The sequence below is a fragment of the Leptopilina boulardi genome, unplaced genomic scaffold, assembly GCF_019393585.1.
Source record: "Leptopilina boulardi isolate dan_hultmark-lab unplaced genomic scaffold, ZJU_Lbou_2.1 LbouV2_199, whole genome shotgun sequence".
Lineage (NCBI taxonomy): Eukaryota > Metazoa > Arthropoda > Insecta > Hymenoptera > Figitidae > Leptopilina > Leptopilina boulardi.
Genome location: NW_026137750.1, coordinates 30,486 through 43,093, shown reverse-complemented (window position 1 = coordinate 43,093; position 12,608 = coordinate 30,486). Strand labels below are relative to the sequence as shown.

The 12,608-nt window shown below is 23.4% G+C and overlaps 1 protein-coding gene across 2 annotated transcripts; it reads right to left on the bottom strand.

Moving 5' to 3' along the window:
• Positions 1–102: 102 nt before the first annotated feature.
• On the bottom strand, positions 103–12,097 carry LOC127278205 (uncharacterized). Of its 2 annotated transcripts, XM_051299796.1 has the most exons (6): positions 11,934–12,097; positions 11,366–11,798; positions 4,485–4,622; positions 2,397–2,836; positions 1,740–1,905; positions 103–1,353 (listed from the first exon to the last, which is right to left on the bottom strand). In XM_051299796.1, the coding sequence occupies exons 2-6, from the start codon at positions 11,375–11,377 to the stop codon at positions 1,249–1,251; spliced, it is 861 nt and encodes a 286-aa protein (XP_051155753.1). In that variant the 5' UTR covers positions 11,378–11,798; positions 11,934–12,097; the 3' UTR covers positions 103–1,248. The 2 variants fall into 2 exon arrangements, with proteins under 2 accessions (XP_051155753.1, XP_051155754.1); XM_051299797.1 differs by lacking the exon at positions 11,366–11,798 and having other exon boundaries at positions 11,934–12,074.
• Positions 12,098–12,608: the final 511 nt, after the last annotated feature.

Here is a 12,608-nt window from a genome sequence, read left to right as displayed (position 1 = left end):
CAAAAATTAAAAATTATTAATGATAGCTATTATTAGAATAATTAATTAGTAATTTTTAATTTATATTGAAGATGTGAGTAAGTAAATAATAAAGAAAATAAATAATAAAGTAACCATATTTATATTTTTATAAAAATAATTAATCGACACAGTTGAATATAATTAGGAATAGGTACATCAGTTAGTATATAATTATAAATAACTAATTACTACAATAATTAAATTTAACGACTTTCTTGGCAACCTTTTTTTTTAAAAAAAAAAGCTTACAAATAATTATAACTTTTTAGCCAAAAAAAAAAAAAATAATAAATCTTACATCTAAAGAGCCTCCACCTGAATTCGTATATTTCTTTCACTCAAAGTCGACTAATTATATATACGAACAAAATATTAAATGGAGACCATTTATCAATCACATAATTATGAAGCCTCAAATTTACAAACACAGTCTGCATATTTTTTCAACTTCCAATTTTTTTTTTTTTTTTTTTTTACAATTGACGAAAATATATTATATTACTTTTTTTATGGATTGTAATAAATAAAACCGAATATTATTATATAAATACAAAAATGAATTGTTTTATCAACGCTAAGGAACTTTTTATAATAATAAATGTTATTTTCAAAAAACATGCAATTATTTAAAAGAAAACTTTTTGTTTTTCAAAATTACAAAAAATATTCAAAAAAAAAATTTATATAAAATTGACAAATTTATATTCATCAATTTGATAAATAAATTTGTTTAATAAATAAATATTATACCTATGAATAAATAATTTCGTAAAATAATAATTTATGCCAAAAAGTAAATATAAAATACAAATTTTCATTTTCGACTCTTAACGATTTTTTGATTGAAAATTTTCATTTTTCACTTGATAATTATAATTATAATAAGAATAATTTAATACTGAATTTATAATATTGCGTGTAAAATCGTTTCAGTCGATTACAATCAATAAGCTTACGATCTATCAAATTTCAATAAGTCTTTTTTTTCATTTCTTAAATACTTCTTAAATCAGCTTAAAGCGATTAAAAAGTATTACAAATTTTTTTTTTTTTTATTAAACGCATGACTTAAAGTCATATATCTTCATTATTGATGCCATTTTGCGTTTTATTATTTTTGCACTTAAGGCTTTTGAATTGTGAGAAAAAAAACATATAAATAATTTAATGTAATGTAAGCGAACATAATATTCAATGAAATAAACATTGATTAAATAAATTATACTGTTATACAGTATTGTTATTTTCGTTGAAATTATCAGTCGACTCTTTTTTAGCGGCAATTAGACTTTCCCATTGTGCTATTAACGTGCTTCGGCGTCTTGGGTTTGGCTGTAAAAAAAAAATTGATTGTAAATTTCCAATTTAAGAAATTAATTAATTAATTTTTTTAAAATATTCTATATCTTAAAAAATAATTTTTAAAGAATTTCAAATTATTTTTATGTTTAAAATAATTAAAATCGATATACTGGAATTTATTAACATTTTTTTCATCATAATAAAAATTGAAATAGGGTTGAATTTTCAAAATTTCCATGAAATTAAAAATTTATTTAATTTTAAAAATAATTCAATTGCAAAGATATTGTATTTTATAATAATAGAATTTTTTTTTTAATTAAACACGAGATAATGTCCTATTTGAAATTTCTTTAAATTTTATTAATTTGAATTAATTAATGAAATTAAAATATATATTGGACTGAAATGTTTACCTTGTGCCTTCCTTTATTTTCTTTTTCCACTTCATCGTCATTTAAAGTATTACTTGAAGTACCACTTCTCAAAGAACTAGCACCATCATAAATATCAGAATCATTATCATTTCCAATATCTAACAAATTAGGCTGAGACTTAGCCAGCATTTGTGATCTCATCAATCTAGAATTATTAAAAGAAAATTAAATTTCACGTATATAATAAATTTTTGTTTACCAATTAATTTTTAAAACAGTTTTACAGACAGAGTCAAGCACTCTACGTATTTTTTAATATAAATCAAATTTCTTTAATTCAAAAAATTGTTTGGAATAAAATACGAATATTAATTAAGATCAATTAATGATCTATTTTATTAACAATTTATTTTAAAAAATAAAACAAAAAGAAACAAAAAATTGTTTAAATAAATATTTAACATAAAAAATGTTTAATTATTTGCAAATTCATTTTTTATAGGTATTTTTTTTTTAAGTCGATCGAAGAAGAACAAGAATCAAATTAATGAAATGAACTTTGCTAGAAAATTCCAAAAATACACTTACGCAGTGGGTTTTTTTATTATTATAATAAAAACTGGTTTATATGACACCTGCATAATTTAATAAAAAGTAAAAAAAAATAAAAGAAGAAGGGAATAAATGTTTTTATACCTTAACTCATTTTCTCGCTCTTTCATCTCAGTGAGTTCTTTCTGAATTTTTTGTTCAACTGGAACGAATCCTTTTCTTGTGGGTTTCATTTTAGGTTCATCTGATTCAATTTGAATATCTAGACTTCTGTTAAAGGCTTTTATGCTTAATGGATTGAGAGTGATAGTAGGCGCGGAGGACTGTTTAATTAATTCATTATTAATTGATTGAGATTTATAAATTTTTCCACGTGTCGCCAAAAACCTATGCATCAATCCTTTTTGACTTGGACTTGTTGCAAAACGCAATGGCGTTGGTGTTGTTCGAGTTGAAATCACTCCATTTGTCATTTTCGGTGTTAAAATTGGTACCGTTTGCGTTGAGGGTGATGTGATTGTTTCCAATATTTGAGGTGTGGACGTTGTCCTTTTTAATTTGAGAGCCTGTGGCATTCGTCGAACCTGGCAAAAAATTGAAACTTTTTATTCCTTCTCCAAGATTATTATAATTCAGTAAAAAAAAAAAAAAATAAAGAATTAAAAACATTTTTAGAATTATCACTAAAATTATTATTATATTATTATAATTATTTGTTTTTTAAATGTTATTATAAAAGAAAAATGATATTAGATACAGAGTCGAAATTATTTATTTCAATGAATGGCATTTTATCTAATTAGATAATTAAAATGTACAAAATTTAAATTTGAATAAAAAATGAATAGTTTACTTTGGGAATTGAAGATTCTGTGATGATATAGTAATTTACCATTAATAGCAATGCTCGTTAGTTACGTTCCAGTTGTCAAACATATCCGGTATAATATAACAGTTATTTCTCTAATGAATTGAAACCACAGACTCTTTCGCAGCGTAAGTGATAATATTTCAAAATATGAGCAATTTAATTAAAAATAAAACAGAAATTCAATAATAGATTTTATACTCCGTTGATTTGCCTTTATGTTTATCTAGATTCATTTTACATTGTACGCGTAATGCTTTTTATTTTAGTTAATAATATGGCAAAAAGAAAAGAATTCAAATAATCAAATAAAAATAATTCAAAAAATATTGTAAATATGAAATTAATTTGCTTTTTCTAATTATTAAGAAATTAATTGATTTTTAAATAATAATAATAATAATAATAAATAAATTAATTAATAAATAATAATGAAATTAAATTTATAAATTTTTGCAAATTTAATTAATAGATAAGTTCAAATTGATTGTAAAATGTATTATAAATGTATAATCTTGTTTTATCTGACAGTGAAAGAAAAAAAGAAATGGAAAAAATAGATATTGATTTTTTAAAGTGATGACCACTTATGATAATATCGATATTACTCTACTGATTGGAGGAATAATTCTGTAAAATAATTTAAATCTAAGTGGTAGATTTTCAATTAAACTCTCGAATTAAAACTGATAAGATATACGTATAATATTATGGAAAATATAGATATATGTATGGTAAATATATAAGCAAAAATTTTTAATAAAAAAACAAAAAGAAATTAATTAAAATGCAAATTTATGACTTAAACTTTTTTACATTCCAAAAAAAAGAAGGAATTAAATTTTCTTTTATATTCATGTCAGTTATTGTATCTTATTAAAAATGATTTCTCTCCCACTTTAATTATTAATCAAATTTTCTGCTCGCGTTTCACCTTGAATTTTATTTTTAAGGTATTCCTTAAAAATTCAAGGTAAAATTATAAACGATTAAATTATGAAAATATTTCGTCAGATTAGAATTTATGTTTATTAGTAGAATATGATTCACAAACATAACAATAACTGCTTTATGAAAAATTGTAAATTCTCTTTTCGTTTTAGTAGGAAACTTTTGATTGTCAAAATTTGTTTTTCAATAAATTGAAAATTTAGTAGATATATTTGCAGATTATACAATAGTGAAAGTAATATATTGACATTTTCTTAATTTTTTATTTTTAAAGCCGGATCGATTTAATTAAACATTTAGAACAAGTTTATTATATAAAATTTAGAAAGAAATTAAGAAAGTAAAAAATAAAAGAATTTAAAAAAAATTGCAAAGGTTATTTTCTATTTATAGATATTAAATTAAAAAATTACCTTCGAATCGACAGTTTCATGGGACGTAGTTTTTATACTTCCAACGTTTCTAAGTTCGTGTTCTCTTTCCGTCACTTCTTCAATTTCCTTTTGAATCCTATCAGTAGCTTTTCGAAGCTGTTCAACTCTGTGTTCTGCCTGAAAAAAAAACATTTTTATGCTCACACTTTGTACATTGAAAAAAAATTAATTAAATTAAATAAAAATACCTATGCAAAATTCAATTGAAGTTAACAATTGAAATTGAATAAAAAAATATTTCATTTCATATATTTCATTGCAGTTGAAATTTTATAATTGTAATTTTAATTCAATTTAATCCAAAATTGAATTGAAATTAAAATTCAAAGTTGAATAAAAATAAAAATTCAAAATTTAACTAAAAGTTATAATTTCGATTTAAATTATTTTTTAAAATTTAATTAAATCTTTTAACTGGTAAATTCAAATGGGATTAAAATTGTCATTTAAAAATTTAATTAAAATAGTAATTTGAAATTAAATTACAATTGTGCAATTATCATGTGTCATATGTACTTTTTAAGCAACATTTTAAGTATTAATGAGGAAAAAAAAAATAGAAACCACAAAATCATGATAAAATTGTTGAGAGAAAGAACATTAAGGATGCATTTATTCATTCGTGGATTACACGTATATCCTTTAAGTGAATTCAAGACCCTGAATTTCCCATGGAAACATAATGAATCACACATGAATCATGAGTTTGAAGGTTTCAAAAAAATTACTGATTTATTTTATCTTTTCTCTCGTATATTTCAATAAAAAAAAAAAAAATCCCATACACATAAATTCGTTTTACTTAAGGTGATAAGTATATATTTGAGTCATTACTAAAAAAATTTCCTTATTACAAATTTAATTCAATATTTATTATAGGACATTATTTCACTTTAATTCATAATTTTCCATTCGTAATTTATTAAAAAAAAATTTAATTTTACTTTCTTTAAAAATCTCACAATTTGGGTCTTTCACAAAGAAATGTAAATTTTGAGAACAATTTTTCGTTTCCCTCAAAAATAATAAAATTCAACAATATTTAATATTTAATAATAAAAGAAAATAAAAATAGGTAATAAAAGAATTGAGTCAAAAGAAAATTTCTCATGACTTAATGAAATTATAACTGAACAGGTTTCAGTTATATAGACTTTGAAGAATCATAAACAAGCTAAATAGAGAAGAAATATCATAAAAATCCTCTTCCATCCACTTAGAGGAGACATAAATTAGCAGTAAAGCCCGAAGGAGGAAGGATTCGTATTCTCAAAGTGTGATATTAAAGTGGAAATGAAAACATAACATAGATTTTAAAACAGACAGTTTACAAGTATAGTCACGCGATTAACGGTAAATAAAATTCCACACAAAACTAGCTGCATACGTCCATGTTATTAGCCACTGTAACTGACTGTAACCGAAGCGTTCATGACCTCTCGAATGTTACGCATCCAAAGTTCCTCAAAATTTCAAGAAAGCATCCTCTTTTTTTTCGCCTAAAATCTTTCGAAACGTTATTCAGGTGAACAAAAATATTTCGATTTTAATTCAGAACATTTTATTAATTTTTCGAAAATAAAATCAAAAATTAATTAATTAAAATTAAAAAAAAAAATTTCATCAAACTTTTTTTGTATATTTATTTTAAATGAAAATTATAGGAGAATAAAAAATAAAGTAATAATTACAGAGGGAAAAAAAATTAAAACGTCTAATTTAAATATAAAAAAAAAAATTAGGAAACATTTTTCTAAAACAAATAAAAGAACTAAATCTGAAAAAACGAAATTCAAATATACGTACAACGTCTTATTTCCATATGTGAATTATAATTTATTTGATTTGAATCGCACGTGTACGCATCCACGAGAGAACTGACTTTGAATCGGAGAATCAAGATTGTAAAACTACTTGGCGAAGTCTTGCGAGAAGAGAGGAGCAAGGAATGTTGTTCGCAGAGTTAGAGTATATAGTCTCACTGGTTAACTGTATAACCTGGGACTGTGTTTCCTTTCTAAAAAAAAAAGGAGAAAAAAAATGGGACATGGATCTCAGACGACAACTCATCTGTTCCTTAAAATTGGCCACAAGATCCTCGAGAGGGTTTATTTCAAAAAAATGGAGAAAGTTGCCTTTCACCCTACTGTCAACACCTGTTGATTCTCGCGAGGATGATATATATGCAATTTATGGATAACAAGTCTTGACTACTATTTCTTCCTCTTCTTCTTCTTCTTCTTCTTCTTCTTCAGTCACGATAGTAATTAAACGTCACATGATAAATAGCCACACAAACACATATATTAGAAACTCATTAGAATTACGTTGCTAATTTTCCATGACAACCGAAGATAATACATCTCTGCGCTAATATATCTGAAATTTAAATTAGACTTCAATTAAAACAATGCGAGAAAATAAAAATTCTGTCAACTAAAATAAAAAAAAATATTTAAAACGAAAGCGAAAAAAAAAAATAAAGAAACGAAAATACCTACAAATTTTTCTTCGAATAACAAAAATCGAAACACTTTTCTAAAAATTTGATGATGATATTTTTCCAATGAAATTAAATTCTATAATTTATTCTTTTAATATAATTAACTTTTGTAATACTAAGTAATTCTTCTATTGTAATAAAATTCTGTGCGGTGATAACATTCAAAAAGATCATAAATTTAAATTCTATGCAGACAAAATTATTATATTTATAAAATAGTCTGAAAATGAAAAAGAATAAAATAACAATATAAGGCATAGCAAGTTACAAAGACAATGAAATAAAAAAAAAACGGGAATTTCGCAATTTCACCAGAAGAATAATTATTTTTCTGTAGCAAACTCTCTCGTTGCTCTCAGAAAGTAAATTGGTGATTCAAGAGCAATTAAACATGAGAATGGCAGTGAAATTTCAGTCAATAACGACCAAAGTTGGTTTAACTTTCTGAATATGTGAGCGCATTTAATTATGCGACGTTCGAGTGAAATTAAAAAGAGAATTAACTTCCCTCCGATCATATATTGTTTTCAACTAAAAAGTTGAACAAATTAAAAAATAAAACCACAGAAAAAATTAAATTAAATAGAAATAAAATACAAAGAAAAAAAAATTGTAACTTAAAAATAAAAAGCAAAAATAAATAGTAAAATATCATTTTATATAATTTTTAATGCATTATTATTTATATAATATTAAAATAATTAAAAGAATTTTCAACAAGAGAAGAGAAATATGAGCCCTCTTAAAAGAACAATTTATTTTCCATCTGACTTTCTATTGCACAAGAGATGCAAATTTTAACACGTCATTTAAGTTCAAAAATAATAAAAAGAATAATAGTCTTATAATACCAGGAATACTTCCTTAAAATCGAAAGTCCATTTATTTTCGAAGAAGCCAATCATAAAGGAGAGTTTATTAGCGACTATTTAAATAATCGTCACCCGCAGTGAAAATTACAAAAGAGAAAGTTGAAATGAGTGTATAAAAAATATATATTATATTTTCCATAATTTTTATGTGAATTTAATAAATAAGGAAGTTTAAAATTTTTTTCCCCCAAACATTGAATATTTTTAACTATAAAAATATAGTTCAATTCATCACAATGATTTTTCATTTTATAAATCATTTTATATATTTTTTTCTCTTACTATATGAATGGGACAACTTGTAAATTACTTCCTTTTGATGATGTCAAAAATTGCCTCGTCATCGAGTAGTTATACACATCAGAAATTTATACTGTTTTGAAATAAATTTCATCGATAATGAGAATAATTAGTATCTCATGTAAATATACATATTATATATTGTAAACAAAGAAAAAGTGAGTTTTTAAATGTCTAAACTCTCTCTTTCTTCGCGTGCGGAGAAATTTACGATTATAAAAGTCAGATAAAAGACCAATTAATTCGAATACTTGTCAATCATTTTGATAATGACATGACTTTTTATATCATTATTTGAAAACAAAATATTTATAAGAATGTGATATTTATAATAAAAAAAAAATTGCATGAATTGTAAAACAAATTTTTAAAGAGATTTGACAAAAATTCCTTTTAAATATCACGTTTTCAAAATTACACAAAATAGAGTAATCATTTTTAATCTATGCATGATAATTATTATCATTCATTTGCGTGACTTTTAAAATTTAATTTCAAAAATTAAAATAAAAAAAAAAAAATTATCCGAATAACAGTGTATGAAATAAAGAAACAAAAAAAAAGAATTCTTTTTAATGGAAATAAAACGTTTTTGGTTTGTTTATGAAAATTGAAAAAAAATAAATCGAATTTTACAGGTAACACTCGATTAAAAAATATGGATCCGCTAATTTGTAAAGTAGTCGAGCCGGTTTTTTTTATGAAAGATCCTTTAACATCCTGCGGTGTATATAACTTCCTTCATATAAGAGAACACCACGAAAACCACTTTTTCCCATATTCAATTCTGACAATAACAAAAAAAAAATAAATAAAACCAGAAGAAATTAATTTTACTTTCATAAATTTTAAATTTCACTTGATCTTTTTTTAAAATTACTTTCAATTCAAATATTTACATTACGAAAAAAATTAATAAACTAAAAAAAGAAAAAATTTTCTTTTTGTAAAAAAAAATGTCTAATATTGTTAAAACTTATTCCATAATACAAAAAAAAAAACAATTTCTATACAATTAATTTGATTTAAAAATAAAATATTTAATTTCTTTATTTATTTTCAAATTTTCACGACGAAAGAATTGTAAATAAATATATTTTAATTAAACATTTTTTTTTGTATAAAATGATAAAAGATACAAAGTATAATAGGAGTTATCTAAACAATATTTTTTTGTAAATTGGAAAAAATATTTTTTTCTAAAATAAAAATATATATTCACTCATGTAGAATTTAAAAAGTTTTCAACTATAAGCTTAAAATATTTCGTCTTGTAAAATAGATTAGCAAAGATAAGGTAAATGAAGTATACCTATAATAAATTTACATATCTGGAATAAAAAGACAATAACGACTTTTAAAGAAACGAAAAAAGTAAAAAATAAAAGAAGGTTAAAAGATTTACTATTAAATTAAATGAAAACAAAATTCTTTTTTAATTACATTAAATTTACTAAAAAAATATATTCATTAAATAAATTATTTTCCAAGTCTATGTATATGTGTTGCGACTTGAGAGTAATTTTAAAAGATATTACCAAGGAAGAAGAGAATGAATTATGAGAGTCATAATTTAACACATAATATAAGTGTACCCTACTGTTGTAACAATGGTGTTACAGAAGACTTCTTTGCAATTTTTACAAATTCACTCTCTAACACCTAAATACTCAATTATGCCAAAACCACTACTAGGATCTAACTTATTATTAGAAGCAATATAACTATAAATTTACTGCTTTAGTTACTAGAAAACAATTTATTTTAAAATAAAGGAAAAAAATTATTTTCATTCTTTATACATAAATTCCCATAAATTAAAAGCAAAAAAATGGATCATAAATAAACAGTTTTATTTCTTTATTCAAATTTCGAAACAAAAAATTCGAATAAAAGAAAAAAAATGTTTTTTATTCAATAATAATTTTCATTGAAAATATCAATTGAAAAATTTCGTATTTCCAAATTTTCTATTCAATTATTGAAATAGAAATAAATAAATAAAAACAGCTAGAATAGAAAAGAAAATGGAAATTTATTACTGTAACTCGATAAAATGCAAAGTAATATGTCCTTTTGTGAAATATTGGCAAATGGAGTTTCAATTTATTTCAACATTCCCTTCTTGAGGTTTCACACGCATTTACTCCTTCCGTTGGGAGAGCATTCAAGGTGGTATCATTAATGTATCAAAGATGCATTCTTTAGGTTTCTGAAACCCTCGTCTATCTATATATAATATATAAGAAAGGTCAACTCTTCCTTAGATATATATCTATAAGGCAAAAAATAAAATAATATATTGGAAACTTTATAGCGCAAAAAAAAATTCTAAAAAAAAACCAATTAAAATTAAAATTTCTCTTATAGAAAACAATAAATAAATAAAATTAAGAAATTAATCAATTCCATTGTAATAGTGCAAAAAAATACCTAATTAAATAAAAATAAATATTCGAAGATAAATTTTAATTAGAAATGCAAAAAATAATTACGGATTTCTTTTAATGTTATCTAATTAATTTTAAGTTCATTTGTCAATTTTTCTTAAGGAAATAAATATATAATTCCCATTTAAAAATTAAATTCCTGAAACAATACCACTATTATAAAGTGTTTTGATATATATCTTTAGAAACAGACGTATATATATTTATATTAAATAACAGGACACTTGACAATAATTAGATAACAGTAAATAAAACTGTCATAGTGAAATTTCCATTTTCAAACGTTATAAATTTTATAATTTAATATGATGAGAACTAACACACATTTGGTCTCACGCGCTTTCATTATTAAATTCCCACAAAATAAACCGTTCAAAAGTGCAGTAAAAATTTAACATCCCTTTTTCTCAACTATCTTTCATTTTCAACCTATATGTAAAATAATAGAAAAATTTTTGAAAATAGACAAAATTAACAAATTTATAAAGAAATGTTTAAAAAAAAAAGAACAATCAAATATTAAAATAGAGAAAAATTTTACAAGGTATAATAAAAAGAAACCATTTTTTAAAAATAAAGAAAACATTTCCGAAAATAGAATTCAAGTTTGAAGAAAAAAAAGAAAACAAGTTCGATAAAAATTATTATAGATCTCATAACTTGCAACCGGTTCACTCCTGTGCATAATAATTTCCTATACAAGATATTTAAAAAATCATTGACTTTAGTACTCACCTCTGGTTTCATAGCTGCTAAAATTATACGTGTGTCTTACACTTTTCACAGTTGAATGAAAACTGGTGGCCTTATCGTTTGTACTTTTTTTGATAAAAGTCTTTTATTGTATTTTTAGCCAGTTTTATCAGATCGTAAAAGCGCCCGAATGACGCTCGTTCACATCGATATATTATACCATGCTGTATATGTTACGTCACACATATTGTTATTATTATTATTTATCCACGCAGTAAACCACAAAAAGAAAAATTCTATTCAACTTGTATTTTGCAGTGTATAAATTTGTAAGCACGTTGTGACTACTCTCTTGACTTGTGACATTCACGAGGAAATAAACTCCAGGTAGGGAAGCGTGTCGACAGGAAGAGAGCTCAGCTCTCTCACGATCGTCCCGCCGCGATCACTCTGCCGAATACCAACCGTTCACCGACTTGAATCAAAAATTGTTTTCAAAAATAAAAATTGTTTATAACAATAACATTTTTTTTTTTTTTTTTTTTACTTAAAACAATGAAAATAATGATTTTGATTTAAATAAACTTTTTTATAAAATGAAATAAAATACCTGATGATTTTGCACGTTTTTATTTTTTTTTTAGTCCGACCAACTAGAATACGATCGTTTTCTACTGGTGTGTGGGATCCGTTTGAAGTTCGACCCCTCGCGAGTAGAATGAACTTGTAGAGCCGCGCACCAAACCGAAGCGACGACCATATGCTATCTCACTTCTACCTGGTTTGACCTTGTTCTCCCTGAGTTCGAAACCGTTCTCCAATAACCAAAGGAAAAAAAAAAATTCATCCAATAAACTTTTCGTCATCCGTATGGTGTGTAGTTTTTTTTTTTGCGTGATATTCTTTTTATTGACTTTCTTCTCTCATGCTTAAAAACAGTAAATGCATTATATAGTATTTTTTTAGCATTATTAATAAGGTTAATAAAAAAAAGACCTCGCGGAAATTATAATAAATGAAAGATTACAAAATTATTTTCATATTGCAAATATGAATATTCAGAAAAATTAGTATATAAAAAGTATAAATTTTAATTAAACAGTTTTTTATAATAAAATGATAAACCAAAAGTTCAGAACGTTCAAATGAATAAAATATATTTTTTCAATCTATAAATTATTAAAAATTATGATGTCAATGTAAAATAAAACAGTAAATTAAACAAATATTAAAGTAATAACTTCTTTTTAGATGTTTAAAACAAAATAAAATAATAAAATTCGTC

Excerpts from the sequence above, each read along its gene's own strand:
- LOC127278205 (XM_051299796.1), bottom strand. Across the intron at positions 1,906-2,396 it reads GAGCGAGAAAATGAGTTAAG|ATTGATGAGATCACAAATGC; the intron begins GTATAAAAACAT and ends TAATAATTCTAG. Across the intron at positions 1,354-1,739 it reads AAAATAAAGGAAGGCACAAG|CCAAACCCAAGACGCCGAAG; the intron begins GTAAACATTTCA and ends TTTTTTTTACAG.